We start from the raw sequence: 22,182 nt of genomic DNA on the forward strand, positions 1-22,182 counted from the left end.
GGGCGGCTAAATGGCAGATGATGTTTAATGTGAGCAAGTGCAAGGTGATGCATGTGGGAAAAAAGAACCCGAATTATAGCTACCTCATGCAAGGTTCCACGTTAGGAGTTACGGACCAAGAAAGGGATCTGGGTGTCGTCGTCGATAACACACTGAAACCTTCTGCTCAGTGTGCTGCTGCAGCTAGGAAAGCGAATAGAATGTTGGGTATTATTAGGAAAGGTATGGAAAACAGGTGTGAGGATGTTATAATGCCATTGTATCGCTCCATGGTGCGACCGCACCTTGAGTATTGTGTTCAATTCTGGTCGCCGCATCTCAAGAAAGATATAGTACAATTGGAAAAGGTGCAGCGAAGGGCGACTAAAATGATAGCGGGGATGGGACGACTTCCCTATGAAGAAAGACTAAGGAGGCTAGGGCTATTCAGCTTGGAGAAGAGACGGCTGAGGGGAGACATGATAGAGGTATATAAAATAATGAGTGGAGTGGAACAGGTGGATGTGAAGCGTCTGTTCACACTTTCCAAAAATACTAGGACTAGGGGGCATGCGATGAAACTACAGTGTAGTAAATTTAAAACAAATCGGAGAAAAGTTTTCTTCACCGAACGTGTAATTAAACTCTGGAATTCATTGCCGGAAAATGTGGTGAAGGCGGTTAGCTTAGCAGAGTTTATAAAGGGGTTGGATGGTTTCCTAAAGGACAAGTCCATAAACCGCTACTAAACGGACTTGGAAAAATCCAAAATCCCAGGAATAACATGTATAGAATGTTTGTACGTTTGGAAAGCTTGCCAGGTGCCCTTGGCCTGGATTGGCCACTGTCGTGGACAAGATGCTGGGCTCGATGGACCCTTGGTCTTTTCCCAGTATGGCATTACTTATGTACTTATCTCAATATGAATAGTTTGGAAGAAAGACAGAAACGGGAAGATATGATAGAGACATTTAAATTCCTCCGTAGCATAAATGTCCAGGAGGTGAGTCTCTTTCAATTGAAAGGAAGCTCAGGAATGAAGGGACATAGGATGAAGATGAAAAGTGACAGACTCAGAACCTGAGGAAATAATACTTCTTCACAGGAAGGGTGGTGAATTTGTGGAATGGCCTCATGGTGGAGACGAAAAGTATAACTGAATTCAAGAAAGCTTGGGACAGGTATATAAGATCTGTAAGGGTGAGGAAGTTAGAGTAGTTGGCATGGATGGGAAGACTGGATAGGCCATATGGTCTTTATCTGCCTTTGTTTTTCTATGTTTCTATGTAATGCATGAAAACGTTTGGGCTCCTCTAACAAAAATACCAATTGGTGGTGTGCTGAATGCGATGAAACCCATTCAATTCCCATGGGCTTCTTTGCATTCAGAGCATGCTAGACAGTAAATGGAGCCCATTATTTGTAGTTTATGGTTGCTTTGTTTAGAAATGTGTCCAAAAAGTGAGAAACAAATGACGATGATTTAGATATATTTCCTCTATCCTAGTTTCTGCTTTTGGAACAAGATTTTAATAAATATCAACTTGAGCAACAAACTAGAGAAATGTAGCCCAGACCCAACCTTCTGAAGTTGTAAACTATCATGGATGTGAATATTGAAAGAACATGACTCTTAAGACTAGTGAATTTTGAGCAAACAGAAACGCTGTCCAAGGGACTGCCTTGGAAAACCTGTGACTTTCATTCACTGTTCTGCACCTGAGAAAGGTCAATCTTAAAATGTTCATCCTGAGATTAAGCAGCCTCAGCGAGTAGATGGGGGGGGGGGGGGGGGAGGTGGAAAAAAATTAAAATTATTCAGTATTTTGTGGTATACATGGTAATGCCAGAAATTGCTCTATAGAAACAAATACAGGTTACATTGCAAATAGGTGCAGTGAAGAAGGTAAACCCTCCCCACCTCTCTCTCCCTTAGTCCTCACCCCCTACTCTCCTTCCTCTCCTTCTTTTTCCTCCTTCTCTGAAGTGTCTATTGAGGAAACTACCCTTCTTCTTTCCTCCTCTAAATGTACTACCTGTTCCTCTGATCCCATCCTCACTTATCTACTTAACACTCTCTCCTACTATCATCCCAGTCATCTGTCACATCCTTAATCTTTCACTCTCCACTGCAACTGTTCCTATGGCCTTCAAACATGCTGTGGTCACTCCACTCCTTAAAAAACTCTCACTTGACCCTACCTGTCCCTCCAACTATCGCCCCATCTCCCTTTCCTCTCCAAATTACTGGAACGTGTCGTTCACTGCCGTTGTCTTGACTTTCTTTCTTCGCAACCTATACTTGACCCACTCCAATCTGGTTTTCGCCCTCTTCACTCTACTGAAACTGCACTTACCAAAGTCTCTAATGACGTACTACTGGCTAAATCCAGAGGTCTCTATTCTATCCTTATCCTTCTTGACCTATCTGCTGTTTTCGACACTGTTGACCACACCATACTCCTAGATACGCTATCCTCAATTGGATTCCAGGGCCCTGTTCTTTCCTGGTTCTTCTCTTACCTCTCGCTTCGTTCTTTCAGCGTTCACTCTGGTGGACCCTCTTCAACTTCCATCCCGCTTTCTGTTGGTGTGCCTCAGGGTTCTGTCCTTGGACCCCTCCTCTTCTCCATCTATACCTCTTCCCTTGGTACCCTGATTTCATCCCATGGCTTCCAGTACCATCTTTACGCTGATGACTCTCAGATCTACATCTCCACCCCTGTAATCTCAACCTCGATCCAGGACAAAATCTCAGCCTGCTTGTCTAACATTGCTGCTTGGATGTCTCAACGCCATCTAAAGCTCAACATGACCAAAACGGAACTTATCATTTTTCCCCCTAAACCCACCTCCCCTCTTCCCCCTTTCTCTATCTCTGTTAATGGCTCTCACATCCTCCCTGTCTCCTTGGCTCGTAACCTTGGAGTCATCTTTGATTCCTCTCTCTCCTTCTCTGCCCATATTCAACAGATCGTCAAAACCTGTCGCTTCTTTATCTACAATATTAGCAAAATTCGCCCCTTCCTTTCTGAATACGCTGCCAGAACCCTTATCCACACTCTTGTCGCCTCTCGCTTGGAATATTGCAATTTACTTCTCATCAGCCATCTCTCTCCTCTCCAATCTGTCCAAAATTCTGCGGCACGACTTGTTTTCCGCCAGAATCATTATACCCACACTAGCCCGCTCCTCAAGTCACTTCACTGGCTCCCTGTCCGCTTCCGCATTCAGTTTAAACTTCTCGTACTGACCTTTAAATGCATCCACTCTGCAGCCCCCCATTACGGCTCCGCTCTCATCTCTCCCTACATTCCTCCCCGTGAACTCCGCTCATTGGACAAGTCTCTCTTGTCGTCCTCCTTCTCCTCCACTGCTAACTCCAGGTTTCGCTCCTTTTCTCTCGCGGCACCTTATGCCTGGAATAGACTTCCTGCACCTATACGTCTAGCTCCATCTCTACCTGTTTTCAAATCTATGCTAAAAACCCACCTTTTCACTGCTGCTTTTAGCTCCTAGCCACAATTGCCCTCCCCGTGTCCCTTCCTCCCTTCTCACCCATTACTTCCCTCACCCGTAACTGTCTTGTCTGTATTATTTAGATTGTAAGCTCTTTTGAGCAGGGACTGTCTCTTTGTATCAGGTGTTCAGCGATGCGTGCGTCTGGTAATAATAATAAATAAAGGGAACAGAAAGGAATCTTGTGAAAGGATTTACATAACACTGTGTATGTGGCAACTTCTGGAACTTTCATATCTACCTGGAAATGCAGAGGAAGTAGAAGAGGAATTAGGGCATTAGTCAGCTTCTCCTATATTTCCTGACCATCATGTCCACAGCACTGGAGAGGGAAGGGTTACAGCACCAGCTGCAAGGATGTACAATATACAGACCAAAGTAATATACTTGACTTTATTCCCTGTCAACACATACGTGGCTCTTCCTCTTAAAGGAAAGGCAGTGATTAGATGGAAAACTTGTAACCGAATATTTGAGGGAGGTCTGGGCAGGGCCCCATCTCCTCTCTCACTTCCCCAACAGTGACTACAAAGGCAGACTCAGAGTGCTCTAGTAATGTACAGTAACATTAACGTTGCTTCTTTTAAAGTGTTGAGGTGAACCATAAGGCAGTCACATTCAAATAAAGGAGTATTTTACCTACTTATTGGAAATCCTGATCATATAACATGTTTGTAATACATAGAATGTGAATATGGACAGAGTTGCTGTTATTGCAGGTTTAGTTAGAGGTTTAGTTATTATCTGGGATAAACAGTATAAAATGTTTTGTACTTTTTTGGGATCTTGCCAGGTATTTGGGACTTGGATTAGCCACTGTTGGAAACAGGATGCTGGGGTTGATGGACCTTTGGTCTTTCCCAGTATGGCAATACTTATGTACTTATGCACTCCTACTCCTTTCAGCTCCAGGTTCAAAATGTCATCTTGACCCCTAGTGGTAGTCTTGTGGAACTATGGACATAATTTTAGCTGCCAAATAAGAACAACGGCCTCAGCATCACCACTGTCTTGATAGTGATGCTTGTCACTATTGTATCCAAAAATTCAGTGTCACAATCCTGATACCTGTGCTGAAATTCTGGATTTTATTTAAATGTCATAGCCGCTGGTTGCCATTGAAAACAATTGTCATCCACAGAGTTTAAATATTGACTGGAATGTTTGTATCAATGAAACATTAAAAATACACTCTTGATCCTGATACCTTTAAGGCAAATGTTTCCTGAAGGGAAGAAAAGGCAGCAGACATAGGAGATAAACCTACTTGTTGTGTTTTCTCTCACAACAGTACCAAAAGTCTTTTATCAGACAAAAAGAGTGTCATTTGCAATTTGTTAATTCTTTGCTTCTTTATTCACCATGTTTACACTCAAGTGATTAATGTGAAATGAACTTATCATAAAATGCCTTCATCTCTGCAAAGATCAGGAAGTGTATGGAATGTATATGTGCTTTGAACTTAGCACAGATGTCAACGTTTTATCCCAAATTGCTGGACAACAACAAAACAAGCGGAAGATATCCAGAAGGACCAGACTGAAGCCACAGATGTTAAAAACCAAAATGATTTATTAGGACCCAACATGGTCCGTGTTTCGGCTGAAAGGGCCTTCTTCAGGGGTCTTAATCTTGCTGCTAATAGGTGAAAGAGTTCGACTCGGGCCTTCTCTGGGTAAGCAAGAGTGTTCCCGTCAGTCCTCAGCTCTTTCGTCTTTTGGGTGCCTGCTCCAGTGCCATTTTGAAAACAAGATCCAATGGAACATAAGTGACTGGGAATGTTCCGGCCCATTCAGAAAAATACTTGTGACCCAATAGATGGGGTAAATGAGGTTGGGTGGGGGCTATATAGGGAAGGTGTGGGGTTTCTTTCGAGTTGCTTTTTTTTTAAATTAATTTTACATTTTCATTATTTTATTTAATATTTCATTTTTAAAATGAAATAAACAAAATTAAATATCAAGGGAAATGAATGAAATTGTAGGAAAGAAGGTTAAATAAATTTAAAAAATTAAATGAAAACATTTATAGTGCAGGAAATAATGTAGCTGATGTTCCCTCAGACAATAGCAGCTGTTGTAATTTGAGCACTGCTATGCTGCAATGGTTGGAGCACTCAGTGTGGCAGAGAATTCAGCTTTTGCAACGCCCAGGCAAGTCACTTTCGCTTCACTTTTGTGACGTGTAAGCAGTTAAGGAACTTATTTATTTATTTCTTACATTTATATCCCACATTTTCCCACCTATTTGCAGGCTCAATGTGGCTTACATAGTACCGTAAAGGCATTCGCCAACTCCGGTTACCTGGTTATCTTTCAGCAAAATATACACTTATTTTGGCAGCACTGACTATAAGGGGGGCTTTTCCTAAGCAGCAGGAACAAATGGTCTTCCCCTGGGACATTCCCCTGTGCTAAGGTCATTCCTATTTATTTCATGTATGGCTATGCACTAATGATACCATTAACACACAGCTCTTTCCTATTTGCTGCATTGTGGATTTAAAAAAATGACCATGTGAGCACTTGCCACCATGTATTTTGTAGGCAGTAAGAGCTCCAGTAATGTAGATGCGCTAACTGGTTAGGGCAGGAGTGATGTGAACAGAATCCGAACTGGTAGGGGTGAAGCATGCAGGAAGCCTCAATGTGCTGTATGAACGGAGTAAAGGCAAGGTGCACAATATTCAAACCGGGGAAGGAAGCCTGGCTAATTCCCGTGGTCGGCGGTCAGCCCAGGTTTTCAATGCCGGGCTGTTTCTGGTGACAGGCTTGAATATCCGGGTGTTTTTTGGCTGGTTTAAATTTAATCGGCCAAGCCAACATCCATTACTGGCCGGTTAAGTTTAAACCGGCCAAAGATATTTTTGATATTTCGGCAGCCTCATTTGGCCGGCGATGTGCTGAATATTATCAGATATATAACTGGTTATCCACTAAGCACTAATTGGCAATATTCAGCAGAAGACAATCGGCAGTCTCCCGCTGAATATTGCCGGATAGCCAGTTAAGCGCCATTTAACCAGCCAGGAGCCATTCCTAGCAAACTAAACGGTTTTAAATATTGAGGGAAATGTGTTCAGTTAGTTTAGCAAGAAACAGAAGGTTTGAAATTGGCCTACAGTTTGGGAGAATAGATGGGTCAGCAGATTTCAAAGTTATCTAGAACAGTTTCGAGAACAAAATTCCAACCAGTGGACTGGGAGGAAAGGGGGAAGCAAGACAAAGTGAGAAAGACAACAAGATCAACCTCTAACAATAGAAATAAGTACATAAGTATTGCCATACTGAGAAAGACCAAAGGTCCATCAACCCCAGCATCCTGTTTCCAACAGTGGCCAATCCAGGTCCCAAACACCTGGCAAGATCCCAAAAAAGTACAAAACATTTTATACTGCTTATCCCAGATAATAACTAACCCTCTAACTAAACCTGCAATAACAGCAACTCTGTCCATGTTCACATTCTATCCTATGTATTACAAACATGTTATATGATCAGGATTTCATGTCATGCTGTTAGTACTACTGTTCTGTATATATACACACACTGTTCTATGCAATCAGAAAGTCTTGTCAGTTCTTTTGTTATATTGTGAACCACATTGAACTATCTGAGATAATGTGGGATATAAATGTTATAAGTAAATAAACACACAAAAAAGGAGAGAGGAAGAGTCAACAGAGATAAAGTCATAGAAGGAGGCATCCTGAGAATATAGTCTTGGTGAACCAGTGTTGGAAGTTATAAAGTGAAGTTAACTGCAGTGACATAGCAAGGGTGGCTGCAACCCCCCCCCCCCCGGGTGCAGCATAACACCCCCCCCTCGGCGCATCACCCCCCCCCCCCTCAGTACATCACCCAAGCCCCCCCCCCCCAAGTGCATTCTTGCCTGCCGTGTGCACGCCGCTGGGGGGGTGTCGGTTCCGCTGGTTCCCTGCTCCCTCTGCCCCGGAACAGGAAGTAACCTGTACTGGGGCAGAGGGAGCAGGAAACCAGCAGAGCCGACACGCCCCCAGCGGCATGCACCCGGGGCGAACTGCCCCCACCGCCCCGCCCTTGCTACGCCACTGGTTAACTGTAAACTGATCCAAAGAAAACATCTCTTCACTCAGGTTCCTTTCACTTGTTTACAGTTGTAACTGCCGCTCTGTACAGGTTAGGGGGAATGGGACTTGATATACTGCCTTTCTGAGATTTTTGCAACTACATTCAAAGCGGTTTACATATATTCAGGTACTTATTTTGTACCAGGGGCAATGGAGGGTTAAGTGACTTGCCCAGAGTCACAAGGAGCTGCAGTGGGAATTGAACCCAGTTCCCCAGGATCAAAATCCGCTGCACTAACCACTAGGTTACTCCTCCACTAGCAACATTCCATGTAGAATCCTGCCCTTGCAGATCAGCACATACGTACAGGACGTCAGACTCACAGAAACAGAAGCCTGCGCTGCCGCGTTGCTGATCTGCAAGGGCAGGCTTCTACATGGAATGTTGTTAGTGGAATAGCAACATTCCATGTAGAATCTCAAATAGGGAAAGGGAATTGGGACTTGTATACCACCTTTCTGAGGTTTTTGCAACTACATTCAAAGTGGTTTACATGGTATATACAAGTACTTATTTGTACATGGGGCAATGGAGGGTTAAGTGACTTGCCCAGAGTCACAAGGAGATGCAGTGGGAATTGAACCCAGTTCCCCAGGATCAAAGTCCACTGCATTTAACCACTAGGGGCTAATCCTCCACTCCACTAGGTTACCCTCCCTGCCTTTGTTTAGGGCTGTAACTGCCGCTCTGTATATTTTACCCTCCCTCTGTGCCTTTGTTTAGGGCTGTAACTGCCACTCTGTACATTTTACCCTCCCTCTGTGCCTTTTTTGAAATGTGAAAGGCATTTAAGCTTTTTCTTGATTATATCCTCTTGCTATTATAGGGAATCCTATAACTTTATCTTACACCTTTTTGAATTCCATCACTGTTTTTGTCCCCACCACCTCCACTGGGAGGGCATTTCAGGCATACACCACTCTTTCCATTTTTAAACAAATAAATCTAGGGAAATATGTTCCCTGAGTTTCAGCCCATGATGGTCGGCATTTTTAAAGCTGCTGACCGCCACGGGTCGAATCTAGTCCAGGTATTCAGTACCAGCATCCACATAGCTTACTGGACAAAAATATTGTTCTGATTTTCGGGGGTCCTGTCTGCCTGATCAGCATTGAATTTGACTGGTGCTGGGATGCCCCCCCCCCCCACCTCGGCACTAACCCCACAGTGTCAAGAGCACATATTGAGTTGCACTGTGAGGTTAAGTGCTGCTGGATTTCTGGAGGCGGCTTGCTGAGCGAAGTTTAAGTAGACAGAAGTCTCTCCATTGGATATCTAACCCATAACATTTCTCTCATGCTGGAAAAGATGTTGGGTTGGCTGAACAGATATTCAACCATTTCTCACAGAACTTTACTCCTGAGCAAAAATTATTTTTGTACACCTCCACCTTTTGCCCAACAGAGGTTTTTTATCCCATGTTTCCCTTATGCACAGCTAAAACCGAGCAGCAATTACATTGTTTCTTGATGTCTCATCCTCCTGAAATCTTTTGTACAAATTAGGTGCGCCAGGTTGCCAGCAGATGAGCTGCCAAAACGTACTTCTGAGGTCCCAAGTTGCAAAGCATTCTGCAGGTCTGTTTTATAGATTCATTTCTTTACAGTTTTTAGACACCTAATTTCATAGTGGCATTCACCATCTTTGGGATGTATCAGACCCTACCACTAGGATACAATAAACCCTGTTTTAAACTGCAGCAACATGTATCTGAAATCAATAATTTTGACTTCACATATTGGCCACTGAGATCCTGGAAAGGCCTGTAGATATTTTCATGGAAAACACCAGGTCTTAGCCACAAGAAACTTATAGAAGAAGAAAGAAAACCCCAAATGTCTAGGAGAGAGCGGAGAGAAATCTGTACAGAAATTACACTCTGCGACCTGGAGTTTCCATCTTACCTTCAAGCAAGCAGTTGTTTCTGCAACAGCAAATGATCCTGTTCTGTGACACAGCCAAAGTGGTCTTGCTAAAATGAATAAGCGAGTTGCAACATTTATGTCCAGAAGTTGTTTTTACAGATAGCAGAGTGTCGTTTGTAACACTCATATATGTGGCAGAGCCAGAGGGAAGTCCCTACAGTGTGTATTTGTGTATGTGTAACTCATACTCTTTCTCTTCTTATTTAACCACACGTGGCTTTTGTTCCTCTTTCTTCCTCCGACTGAAACTATCAACTGAAACAAGTCATTTATAGTCCAAGAACATAATTTCAGTTAAACATTTGCAAATAAAATGTTAATTGAGGTCTCAAATAGAGATTTATTTAGGATGTATTAGGATTTGTTCAACATATGCAGGGAGTTTTGTTCAGGACTGGACTGACACCATATTAGGCCCTAGGCAAATATATATTAGTGCCCCCTCCCCCCCACCACCACCACACTCTCTCATTTGCTTGGTTTCTCCAAACACACCACCACAAGTCATACTGGTTTTCCCTGCTCTCTTCCCCCATGGAGACTAGGCAGGCGCATGCTTAGGAAACCAGAAAAAACAACCAGTAAGGCAAGGATGGTTTATTGTGGTTACCAGTATGGTTTAGTTTATTTTCCCTAATATTATTGTTTGCAATTTATATGATTTAACTTTGTCTTTTATTTATTTTTAGATGTTTTAACCCTTGATGCAGGCAGTTGCCAAAATATGGACTTTGTTTGATCAATAACCATCCTTGCCATACTGGTTGGTTTTCCTGCTTTTTTTTTTGGCCTTTCTGGTATCTCCAGATCAGTTTGTATTCCTTCTGACTTTATGGTAGGATTGTCTCCCTATTTCCTGAATTTCTGGGACTATCCTCTGGTCTCCTCCTTTCCTCACAGTTTGTTTCAGCAATTGTCTCATTTCTCAAGTGCAAAGTGATTCATGTGGGAAAGAGGAACCCAAACTATAGCTACATGATGCAAGGTTCCATGTTAGGAGTCACCGACCAGGAAAAGGATCTAGGAGTCATCGTTGGCGATACTTTGAAACCCTCTACTCAGTGTGCTGTGGCAGCAAAGAAAGCAAATAGAATGTCAGGTATTATTAGGAAAGGAATGAAAAATAAAAACAAGGATGTTATAATGCCTTTGTATCGCTCCATGGTGTGACCGCACCTTGAATACTGTGTGCAATTCTGGTCGCTGCATCTCAAAAAAGATATAGTGGAATTAGAAAAGGTACAGAGAAATGCAATGAAAATGATAAAAGGGATGGGACGACTTCCCTTTGAGAAAAGTCTGAAACAGCTTGGGCTCTTCAGCTTGGACAAAAGACTGCTGAGGGGAGACATGATAGAGGTCTATAAAATGCTGAGTGGAGTGGAACGGGTAGACTTGAATCAATTGCTTACTCTTTCCAAAAATACTAGGACTAGGGGGCACACAATGAAGCTACAAAGTAGTAAATTTAAAATGAATTGGAGAAAATGTTTCTTCACTCAATGTGTAATTAAACTCTGGAATCCTTTGTCAGAGAATGTAGTAAAAGCAGTTAGTTTGTGGGATTTAAAAAAGGTTTGGATAGCTTCCTAAAAGAAAAGTCCATAGACCATTATTAAAATGGATTTGGGAAAATCCACTGCTTATTTCCGGGATAAGCAGCATAAAATATATTGTACTTTTTATTTTATTTATTTGTTGCATTTGTATCCCACATTTTCCCACCTATTTTCAGGCTCAATGTGGCTTATATAGTACCATAAGTACATAAGTACATACAGTGGGGGAAATAAGTATTTGATCCCTTGCTGATTTTGTAAGTTTGCCCACTGACAAAGACATGAGCAGCCCATAATTGAAGGGTAGGTTATTGGTAACAGTGAGAGATAGCACATCACAAATTAAATCCGGAAAATCACATTGTGGAAAGTATATGAATTTATTTGCATTCTGCAGAGGGAAATAAGTATTTAATCCCTCTGGCAAACAAGACCTAATACTTGGTGGCAAAACCCTTGTTGGCAAGCACAGCGGTCAGACGTCTTCTGTAGTTGATGATGAGGTTTGCACACATGTCAGGAGGAATTTTGGTCCACTCCTCTTTGCAGATCATCTCTAAATCATTAAGAGTTCTGGGCTGTCGCTTGGCAACTCGCAGCTTCAGCTCCCTCCATAAGTTTTCAATGGGATTAAGGTCTGGTGACTGGCTAGGCCACTCCATGACCCTAATGTGCTTCTTCCTGAGCCACTCCTTTGTTGCCTTGGCTGTATGTTTTGGGTCATTGTCGTGCTGGAAGACCCAGCCACGGCCCATTTTTAAGGCCCTGGCGGAGGGAAGGAGGTTGTCACTCAGAATTGTACGGTACATGGCCCCATCCATTCTCCCATTGATGCGGTGAAGTAGTCCTGTGCCCTTAGCAGAGAAACACCCCCAAAACATAACATTTCCACCTCCATGCTTGACAGTGGGGACGGTGTTCTTTGGGTCATAGGCAGCATTTCTCTTCCTCCAAACACGGCGAGTTGAGTTCATGCCAAAGAGCTCAATTTTTGTCTCATCTGACCACAGCACCTTCTCCCAATCACTCTCGGCATCATCCAGGTGTTCACTGGCAAACTTCAGACGGGCCGTCACATGTGCCTTCCGGAGCAGGGGGACCTTGCGGGCACTGCAGGATTGCAATCCGTTATGTCTTAATGTGTTACCAATGGTTTTCGTGGTGACAGTGGTCCCAGATGCCTTGAGATCATTGACAAGTTCCCCCCTTGTAGTTGTAGGCTGATTTCTAACCTTCCTCATGATCAAGGATACCCCACGAGGTGAGATTTTGCGTGGAGCCCCAGATCTTTGTCGATTGACAGTCATTTTGTACTTCTTCCATTTTCTTACTATGGCACCAACAGTTGTCTCCTTCTCGCCCAGCGTCTTACTGATGGTTTTGTAGCCCATTCCAGCCTTGTGCAGGTGTATGATCTTGTCCCTGACATCCTTAGACAGCTCCTTGCTCTTGGCCATTTTGTAGAGGTTAGAGTCTGACTGATTCACTGAGTCTGTGGACAGGTGTCTTTCATACAGGTGACCATTGCCGACAGCTGTCTGTCATGCAGGTAACGAGTTGATTTGGAGCATCTACCTGGTCTGTAGGGGCCAGATCTCTTACTGGTTGGTGGGGGATCAAATACTTATTTCCCTCTGCAGAATGCAAATACATTCATATACTTTCCACAATGTGATTTTCCGGATTTAATTTGTGATGTGCTATCTCTCACTGTTACCAATAACCTAACCTTCAATTATGGGCTGCTCATGTCTTTGTCAGTGGGCAAACTTACAAAATCAGCAAGGGATCAAATACTTATTTCCCCCACTGTAAGTAATGCCATACTGGGAAAAGACCAAGGGTCCATCGAGCCCAGCATCCTGTCCATGACAGCAGCCAATCCAGGCCAAGGGCACCTGGCAAGCTTCCCAAACGTACAAACATTCTATACATGTTATTCCTGGAATTTTGGAGTTTTCCAAGTCCGTTTAGTAGCGGTTTATGGACTTGTCCTTTAGGAAACCGTCCAACCCCTTTTAAACTCTGCTAAGCTAACCGCCTTCACCACTTTCTCCGGCAACGAATTCCAGAGTTTAATTACACGTTGGGTGAGGAAAAATTTTCTCCGATTTGTTTTAAATTTACTACACTGTAGTTTCATCGCATGCCCCCTAGTCTTAGTATTTTTGGAAAGCGTGAACAGACGCTTCACATGCACCTGTTCCACTCCACTCATTATTTTATATACCTCTATCATGTCTCCCCTTAGCCGTCTCTTCTCCAAGCTGTATAGCCCTAGCCTCCTTAGTCTTTCTTCATAGGGAAGTCGTCCCATCCCCGCTATCATTTTAGTCGCCCTTCGCTGCACCTTTTCCAATTCTACTATATCTTTCTTGAGATGCGGCGACCAGAATTGAACACAATACTCAAGGTGCGGTCGCACCATGGAGCGATACAACGGCATTATAACATCCTCACACCTGTTTTCCATACCTTTCCTGATAATACCCAACATTCTATTCGCTTTCTTAGCCGCAGCAGCACACTGAGCAGAAGGTTTCAGTGTGTTATCGACGACGACACCCAGATCCCTTTCTTGGTCCGTAACTCCTAACGTGGAACCTTGCATGACGTAGCTATAATTCAGGTTCTTTTTTCCCACATGCATCACCTTGCACTTGCTCACATTAAACATCATCTGCCATTTAGTCTCCCAGTCTCGTAAGGTCCTCTTGTAATTTTTCACAATCCTGTCGCGATTTAACGACTTTGAATAACTTTGTGTCATCAGCAAATTTAATTACCTCGCTAGTTACTCCCATCTCTAAATCATTTATAAATATATTAAAAAGCAGCGGTCCTAGCACGGACCCCTGAGGAACCCCACTAACTACCCTTCTCCATTTTGAATACTGCCCATTTAACCCCACTATCTGTTTCCTATCCTTCAACCAGTTTTTAATCCACAATAGGACATTTCCTCCTATCCCATGACCCTCCAATTTCCTCTGTAGCCTTTCATGAGGTACCTTGTCAAACGCCTTTTGAAAATCCAGATACACAATATCAACCGACTCCCCTTTGTCCACATGTTTGTTCACTCCTTCAAAGAATTGAAGTAAATTGGTCAGGCAAGATTTCCCCACACAAAAGCCATGCTGACTTGGTCTCAGTAATCCATGTCCTCGGATGTGCTCTGTAATTTTGTTTTTGATAATAGCCTCTACCATTTTCCCCTGCACCGACGTCAGACTCACCGGTCTATAATTTCCCGGATCTCCCCTGGAGCCTTTTTTAAAAATGGGCGTTACATTGGCCACCCTCCAATCTTCCGGTACCACGCTCGATTTTAAGGATAAGTTGCATATCACTAGCAGTAGCTCCGCAAGCTCGTTTTTCAGTTCTATCAGTACTCTAGAATGAATACCATCCGGTCCAGGAGATTTGCTACTCTTCAGTTTGCCGAACTGCCCCATTACGTCCTCCAGGTTTACCGTGAAGTCAGTAAGTTTCTCCGACTCGTCCGCTTGAAATACCATTTCCGACACCGGTATCCCACCCAAATCTTCCTCGGTGAAGACCGAAGCAAAGAATTCATTCAGTCTCTCTGCTACGTCTTTGTCTTCCTTGATCGCCCCTTTTACCCCTCGGTCATCCAGCGGCCCAACCGATTCTTTTGCCGGCTTCCTGCTTTTAATATACCGAAAAATTTTTTAATATGTTTTTTTGCCTCTAATGCTATCTTTTTTTCATACTCCCTCTTGGCCTTCTTAATCTGCGCCTTGCATTTGCTTTGACATTCCTTATGCTGTTTCTTGTTATATTCAGACGGTTCCTTCTTCCATTTTCTGAAGGCGTTTCTTTTAGCCCTAATAGCTTCCTTCACCTCACTTTTCAACCAGGCCGGGTGTCTTTTGGACTTCCGTCTTTCTTTTCTAATTCGCGGAATATGTATGGCCTGGGCCTCCAGAATGGTATTTTTGAACAGCGTCCACGCCTGTTGTACAGTTTTTACTCTCTCAGTTGCCCCCCTAAGTTTTTTTTTTACCGTTCTTCTCATTTTATCATAGTCTCCTTTTTTAAAGTTAAACGCTAACGTATTTGACTTTCTGTGTACAGTTACTTCAAGGTTGATGTCAAAACTGATCATATTATGGTCACTGTTATCAAGCGGCCCCAGTACCATAACGTCCCTCACCAGATCATGTGCTCCACTAAGGACCAAGTCTAGAATTTTTCCTTCTCTCGTCGGCTCCTGCACCAGTTGCTCCATAAAGCTGTCCTTGATTTCATCAAGGAATTGTATCTCTGTAGCGTGTCCCGATGTTACATTTACCCAGTCTATATTTGGATAATTGAAGTCACCCATTATTATCACATTGCCCATTTTGTTTGCGTCTCTGATTTCTTTTATCATTTCTGTGTCTACCTGCTCATCCTGGTGAGGTGGACGGTAGTACACTCCTATTACCATTTTTTTCCCTTTTATACATGGAATTTCAACCCACAGTGATTCAAAGGTGTGATTTGTGTCCTGCTGAATTTGTAATCTATCTGAGTCAAGGCTCTCTTTAATATACAATGCTACCCCTCCACCAGTCCGGTCTACCCTATCATTACGATATACTTGTACCGGAATGGCTGTTTCCAGTGTGAACAAATACATTGTGCTGTAGTGGTAGGAAGAAATTTATGTGGCAAAGCCATAGAATAGTCCTGATGGGAAGAGTATTGTTGTGAACATACGTGCTTTGGTTTTCATGTGTAGCCAAGGTCACTCTTTTAGGTTGGTTCAGGATGGTATGCCTTTTTGAACAGGGTGGTTTTTAGCATGTTCCGGAAGTTTAGGTGGTTGTATATCGTTTTCATTGCCTTTGGTAGTGTGTTCCACAGTTGTGTGCTTATGTAGGAAAAGCTGGATGCATAAGTAGATTTGTATTTAAGACCTTTGCAGCTTGGGTAGTGTAGGTAGAGATGTGATCGTGTTGAAATGGAGGCATTTTGGGGATCTTACCAGGTACTTGTGACCTGGATTGGCCACTGTTGGAAACAGGATACTGGGCTTGATGGACCTTCGGTCTGATCCAGTATGGCAACACTTATGTACTTATATACTTATAATGTGGTGGTGGGCTGGTTCTCTGTTCTAGTTACCATCTGCAGCCAAGTGCAACAGTTTACCTGCCTCTGGTACTTCTTGCCACTCCTTCACTGTGTTAGCCAGATACCGTCTTCCATTGCAAGGGAAGCAGGAGCAAAAGATAAAGGAATTTAAACTGAGTTGAATTTTTATACCAGCACAGTTTAGCTCTTTCCAGCCCCTTGTTCCAGAAGATATGGGGGTATTTATAAGTCAAAGTTTAATACTCAGGTAGAACCACTAGAGGTCTCTGAATTCCTATGTGGAGCAGAACTCTAGAGTTTCTACAATATTAAGATTCCATGCTACTTATCTTCAGGGTTACCTTAATAACAGTTTCTGGACTTCGCCTCCAGGAATTTGTCCAAACCTTTTCTAAACACAACCACATTAACTGTGTTTAACCACATCCTCTGGCAATGAGTTCCAGAACTTAATTATGCATTGAGTAAAAAACTATTTTCTTATCCAAGGTTCCCTGTAACCCTACATCAGAGCCCCTAAGAAAAGAGGGTAAACTGGCACCTCTTTTTGAGTTTATTCTCTAAAGAAAAGTAGGCACCTGCCTTTCCTTATACAGCACTATTGAAAGAGGCAGAAAATACGCTTACATTTATGGTCTGATCACCTACCCCAGCCCTATAGCTGGGTTAAGTACCTGTGCCTAGATGTTATCCAGAACATATGTGAATTATAGAATATTATTGCGACAAAACAGTGGGGGTTTTAAGCCTGTAAAACTGCCTTAATTCTTGAAGTGTATTTCTCTAGTTTGGCCAGCAAGTGGTGCATGTTTATGCTTAAAACTGTTACAGAGAAAAGACCTGCAGTGCTGTGGCCAGTTTTTCTTCTTTTTTTTTTTTAATTTGCTGTTCTGGGCTCTGATTGGCCCAGGATCCCAATTTCATTTGGAATATACTGGTTTTTGCCCCCGTCTTAGCCAGGAAGAAAAGAGTAGGATCTCTTTGCAGAGGCTCTGTGAACAGTTATATGTCCTGATCTTCCCAGGTACTACCTAGATAGTAAACAAATATTTAGATAGTTTTATAATTGATCCATATTTCAGTTACCTATTATTGTTTGATGATTTCACATTTTCTGTTTCACTGTTCAATTTTTCAAACAATAAACATTCCTTTTAGTTTATTTCCTCTGCTGTCTAGATTGATAAAGAATCCTGGTGGTTTGTGTGTTGGGTCTGTGAGTGCTTTCTGGGAACTGTGTGACCACTGGGAATGTGGCCCCAGTAACCTAGAAATCACTGGGGATAATTTGAGAGTGGGAGACTTGCCCAGATACATTGTGACCCAGTCAGTGGGAGGAGAGTGCTAGTATAGAGCACAAGGGGCAGGTTCGTAATTTTTCATCATGCCAACCACATATAGGCAGGTAAATATGATGCAGTCTTGAAACCTCACTCATGGGGAAAAGGGAACAAGAAAGGGGGGATGGGACTTGATATACCGCCTTTCTGAGATTACAGTCAAAGCAGCTTACATATTATATACAGGTACTTATTAGACAAATTCTCTTGGCTCAAACCCTTGACATCTCTTTGCCACAATGAACTCTCTCCTCAAAGTGAATAACATGAGGAAGGACCTAGTGAAGCTGGAGGAATGGACTGATATGTGGCAACTAAGGTTTAATCCCCAAAAATGCAGGGTCATGCACTTGGATCGCAAAAATCTGAGGGAACGGTGCAGTATAGGGGGTGAAGTGCTTCAGTGTATGAAGGAAGAGCGGGACTTGGGGGTGATTGTGTCTGATGACATTAAAGCTTCCAAACAGGTAGAAATAGCGATGGTCAAAACCAGAAGGATGCTTGGGTGCATAAAGAGAGGCATGATCAGCAGGAAAAAGGAGGTGATAGTGCCATTGTATAAGTCTCTAGTGAGGCCCCATTTGGAGTACTGCTTGCAGTTCTGGAGACCCCACCTACAGAAAGATATAAACAGGATGAAGTCGGTCCAGAGGGCGGCTACGAAATTAGTAAGCAGTCTTGAATGCAAAAATTATAGGGACAGGCTTATGAACCTCAACATGTATATGCTGGAAGAGAGGAGGGAGAGAGGAGACATGATAGAAAAATTTAAATACCTCAAGGGCATTTATGTACAGGAAGAGAGCCTTTTTCAAATGAAGGAGAGCTCTGGAATGAGGGGGCATATGACAAGAGGGAATAGGCTTAGGAGTAACCCAAGAAAGTATTATTTCACAGAAAGGGTGGTGGAGGCGTGGAATGGCCTCCCGGTGAAGGTGGAGTCGAGGACTGTTCCAGAATTTTAAAAGGCATGGGATAAGCATGTGGGATCGCTTACGAACAGGAAGAATTAGGGGTTACAGAGGATGGGCACACTGGATGGGTCATATGGCCTTTATCTGCTGTCATGTTTCTATGTTTCTAAGTGCCTTCATGTCCAACTCCCCCTTCACTTTCTCCCAGACTCTGGCTGAGTACTTTCATGATAAGGTTCACAAAATTAAACTTGAATTCTCAACCAGGTCACCTCCACCTCTCCTTCCCTTAGTCCATTCTCTCAACCCTCCAACCCCTGCCTCCTTTTCTTCCTTTTCTGAAATCACTGAAGAGGAAACTACACATCTTCTTTCCTCCTTGAAACTAACTACCTGTTCCTCTGATCCTATTCCCACCCATCTACTTAACACTCTCTCTCCTACTGTCATCCCTTTTATAACCATATCCTCAATCTTTCACTTTCCACTGCGACTGTTCCTGATGCCTTCAAACATGCCATAGTCACACCACTCCTTAAAAAACCTTCATTGGATCCTACCTGTCCTTCCAACTATCGCCCCATCTCCCTCCTCCCTTTCCTATCCAAGATACTTGAACCTGCTGTTTACCGGCGTTGCCTTGAATTTCTTTCATCTCAAGCTATTCTTGATCCACTTCAATCTGGCTTTCGCCCCCTTCATTCAACTGAAACAGCACTTGCTAAGGTCTCCAATGATCTGTTCCTGGCCAGATCCAAAGGTCTCTATTCTATCCTCATCCTTCTCGATCTATCTGCTGCTTTTGACACTGTTGATCACAGCCTACTCCTTGATACGCTGTCCTCACTTGGATTTCAGGGCTCTGTTCTTTCCTGGTTTTCTTCTTATCTCTCCCAGTGTACCTTTAGTGTATAGTGGATCCTCCTCTACTTCTATCCCACTGTCAGTTGGTGTACCTCAGGGATCTGTCCTGGGACCTCTTCATTTCTCCATCTGTACTTCTTCCCTTGGTACTCTGATCTCTTCCCATGGTTTTCAGTATCATCTTTATGCTGATGACTCCTAGATCTACCTCTCCACACCAGAAATCTCAGTTGAAATCCAGGCCAAAGTATCAGCCTGCCTGTCTGACATTGCTGCCTGGATGTCTCGGCCCATCTGAAACTTAACATGACCAAGACTGAACTTCTTATCTTTCCCCCTAAACCAACCTCTCCTCCTCCCCCATTCTCTATTTCTGTGGATAACACTCTCATCCTTCCTGTCTCATCAGCTCGTAACCTTGGGGTCATCTTCGACTCCTCCCTCTCCTTCTTTCCACATATTCAGCAGACTGCTAAAACCTGTCGTTTCTTTCTCTATAATATCACCAAAATTTGCCCTTTCCTTTCTGAGCACACTACCAGAACCCTCATCCACACTCTTATCACCTCTCGCTTAGACTATTGCAACTTGCTTCTCACAGGTCTCCCACTTAGCCATCTCTCTCCTCTTCAATCTGTTCAAAATTCTGCTGCACGACTAATATTCCGTCAGTGTCATTATGCTCATATTAGCCCTCTCCTCAAGTCACTTCACTGGCTTTCTATCCATTTCCGCATACAGTTCAAACTCCTCTTATTGATCTATAAGTGAATTTTATTTATTTATTTATTGTTTGCATTTGTATCCCACATTTTCCCACCTCTTTGCGGGCTCAGTGTGGCTATTCACTCTGCAGCTCCTCAGGACCTCTCCACTCTCATCTCTCCCTACACTCCTCTCTGGGTAAATCTCTCTTATCTGCACCCTTCTCCTCCACCGTTAACTCCAGACTCCGTTCCTTTTATCTTGCTGCACCATATGCTGGAATAGACTTCCTGAGCCTGTACGTCAAGCTCCATCTCTGGCTGTCTTCAAATCTAGGCTAAAAGCCCACCTTTTTGATGCTGCTTTTAACTCCTAACCCTTACTCACTTGTTCAGTACCCTTATTTTATCATCCCCACCTTAGTAATTCCCTTATCTCTTATTTGTCCTGTTTGTCTGTTCTAATTAGATTGTAAGCTCTGTTGAGCAGGGACTGTCTCTTCATGTTCAAGTGTACAGCACTGCGTACGTCTAGTAGTGCTATAGAAATGATAAGTAGTAGTAGTAATAATACTAAAGAGATTTAAAATATGCAGACGATCTTCATCTGTCTTTTGTTATTTGACAGACACAGACCATAGAAATCTGTCCTGTACAAGCCTTAGTTCCCAACTACAGGAGTTGCAAATCTACATCTGTCTTTTGCCAATTGCAGACTTAGATATAGAGACTTATAGTTCAATGAATCCCATTATTGGGTCACAACCATACCAGGCTATATAGCCTTTTTAGGAAGGATAAAGGTTGTCAAAAAGTTGGAGGAGTTGAAATGCAAGGGGCTTGAGGAAAGGAGGAAGCAATATGAATTATCTTGGAAAGAAAAGATGAAACTTCTGTCCACATGGCTGTCAACTACAGACCTCCAACACAAACAGAAAAACTGGGCAAAGAGCTGGTGGTAAATATACAAATGTTGGGAATTAAATGGGAGATTGTCTTGCTGTGGAATGTCAACCTGCTGGATGCAGATTGAAATGTCCCTTCTGGAAAATCAGAAAGAAGCAGAGATAGTGGATGCTTTTCAAGGTGCTCTGCTCAGACAAATGGTGAAGGAACCCATCAGAGAAGGGGGAAAACACTAGATTTAGTGTTCACAAATGTATTCAATATACTCAACTGTGTAATAGTGATCATCACATGGTATGGTTTGATACAAAAGCCAAAGCAGCATGCGGTCACAGAAAACTCAAAGTCCTGGATTTTAAACATGCTGATGTTAGTAAAATGGAGGAATACCTGAGGAGAGAGCTGACAGGATGTGAGGACATAAGAAAATGGAAAGACAGTGGTCCAAGCTGAAAGGAGCTATAAAAATGGCAATGGATCTTTATATATGGAAAGTAAATAAAAGCAAGAGGAAATGGAAACCAAAGTGGTTCTCCAAAGCAGTGGCTGAAAAAACAAAGGCAAAAGAGGTAGCATTCATGAAATACAGAACACAAGAAGAGGAACACAGAAAAGAATACCAGGTAAAGCTCAAAGAAATAGAGAGAGAAATATGGCTGACAGAAGAAAAAATGGCAGAGATTAGGACTGTTCATTTAATGCGTTTTAACACAATTAACGTGTTAAAATTTTTAACTTGCGCTAATAATTTTACCGCAATTAATTGCATCATGCTGCTCTCTCCTACCGCTAGCCCCCTCCCTCCATGCAGCTCCTGCAGGTTGTTCTCTCCTACCTGCCGCCACACACTGGCAGCCTTTTCTGTCCTGCCACCTCGCTCTCTGGCATCTCAACCAAGTCTTTGGTTCTGCTTTCCTCTGTCTGTGCTCTTAACTTGATTTCCAGGGCCTCCTTTCCATTTGCAATTTCTTTTCTCACCTTCTGCCCTATGTCTCTTTGGTACTGATCTTTCACATTTAGTTTTCTTTGATTTCTCTGCCTCTTTCTCAACTCTATCTTGTTTTCCCTCTCTCTTCCCTTTATGTACAGCCTGTCTCCCCTCTCCTTTCCCACCCCAAATTGTACAGCTTATTTTTAATCTACCTCCCCTTCCCCACATGCCCCAGCATAAATCCCTCTTTCTCCTGTCTCTTCTGACTCCCCCAAGGACTAGATTGAGAACAGGAGATCAGTGGCGTACCTAGGGTAGTTGACACC

The 22,182-nt window shown here is 43.0% G+C and overlaps 1 protein-coding gene across 3 annotated transcripts in view; it reads right to left on the bottom strand.

The window, feature by feature from the left end:
• Positions 1–22,182, bottom strand: part of C4HXorf21 (chromosome 4 CXorf21 homolog) — a 65,071-nt gene that overhangs the window by 23,527 nt on the left and 19,362 nt on the right. The window contains exon 1 of one of the 3 annotated variants that reach the window (XM_030202373.1): positions 9,512–9,677. The exons of 1 other annotated variant lie outside the window; for it this stretch is intronic. In XM_030202373.1, the coding sequence (XP_030058233.1) occupies positions 9,512–9,659 (148 nt within the window). In that variant the 5' untranslated portion in view covers positions 9,660–9,677. Of the gene's footprint in view, positions 1–9,511; positions 9,678–22,182 lie in introns of those variants that run through there. One more of the 3 variants, XM_030202375.1, reaches the window with a different exon arrangement.

Source organism: Microcaecilia unicolor, chromosome 4 (genome assembly GCF_901765095.1).
Source record: "Microcaecilia unicolor chromosome 4, aMicUni1.1, whole genome shotgun sequence".
NCBI lineage: Eukaryota > Metazoa > Chordata > Amphibia > Gymnophiona > Siphonopidae > Microcaecilia > Microcaecilia unicolor.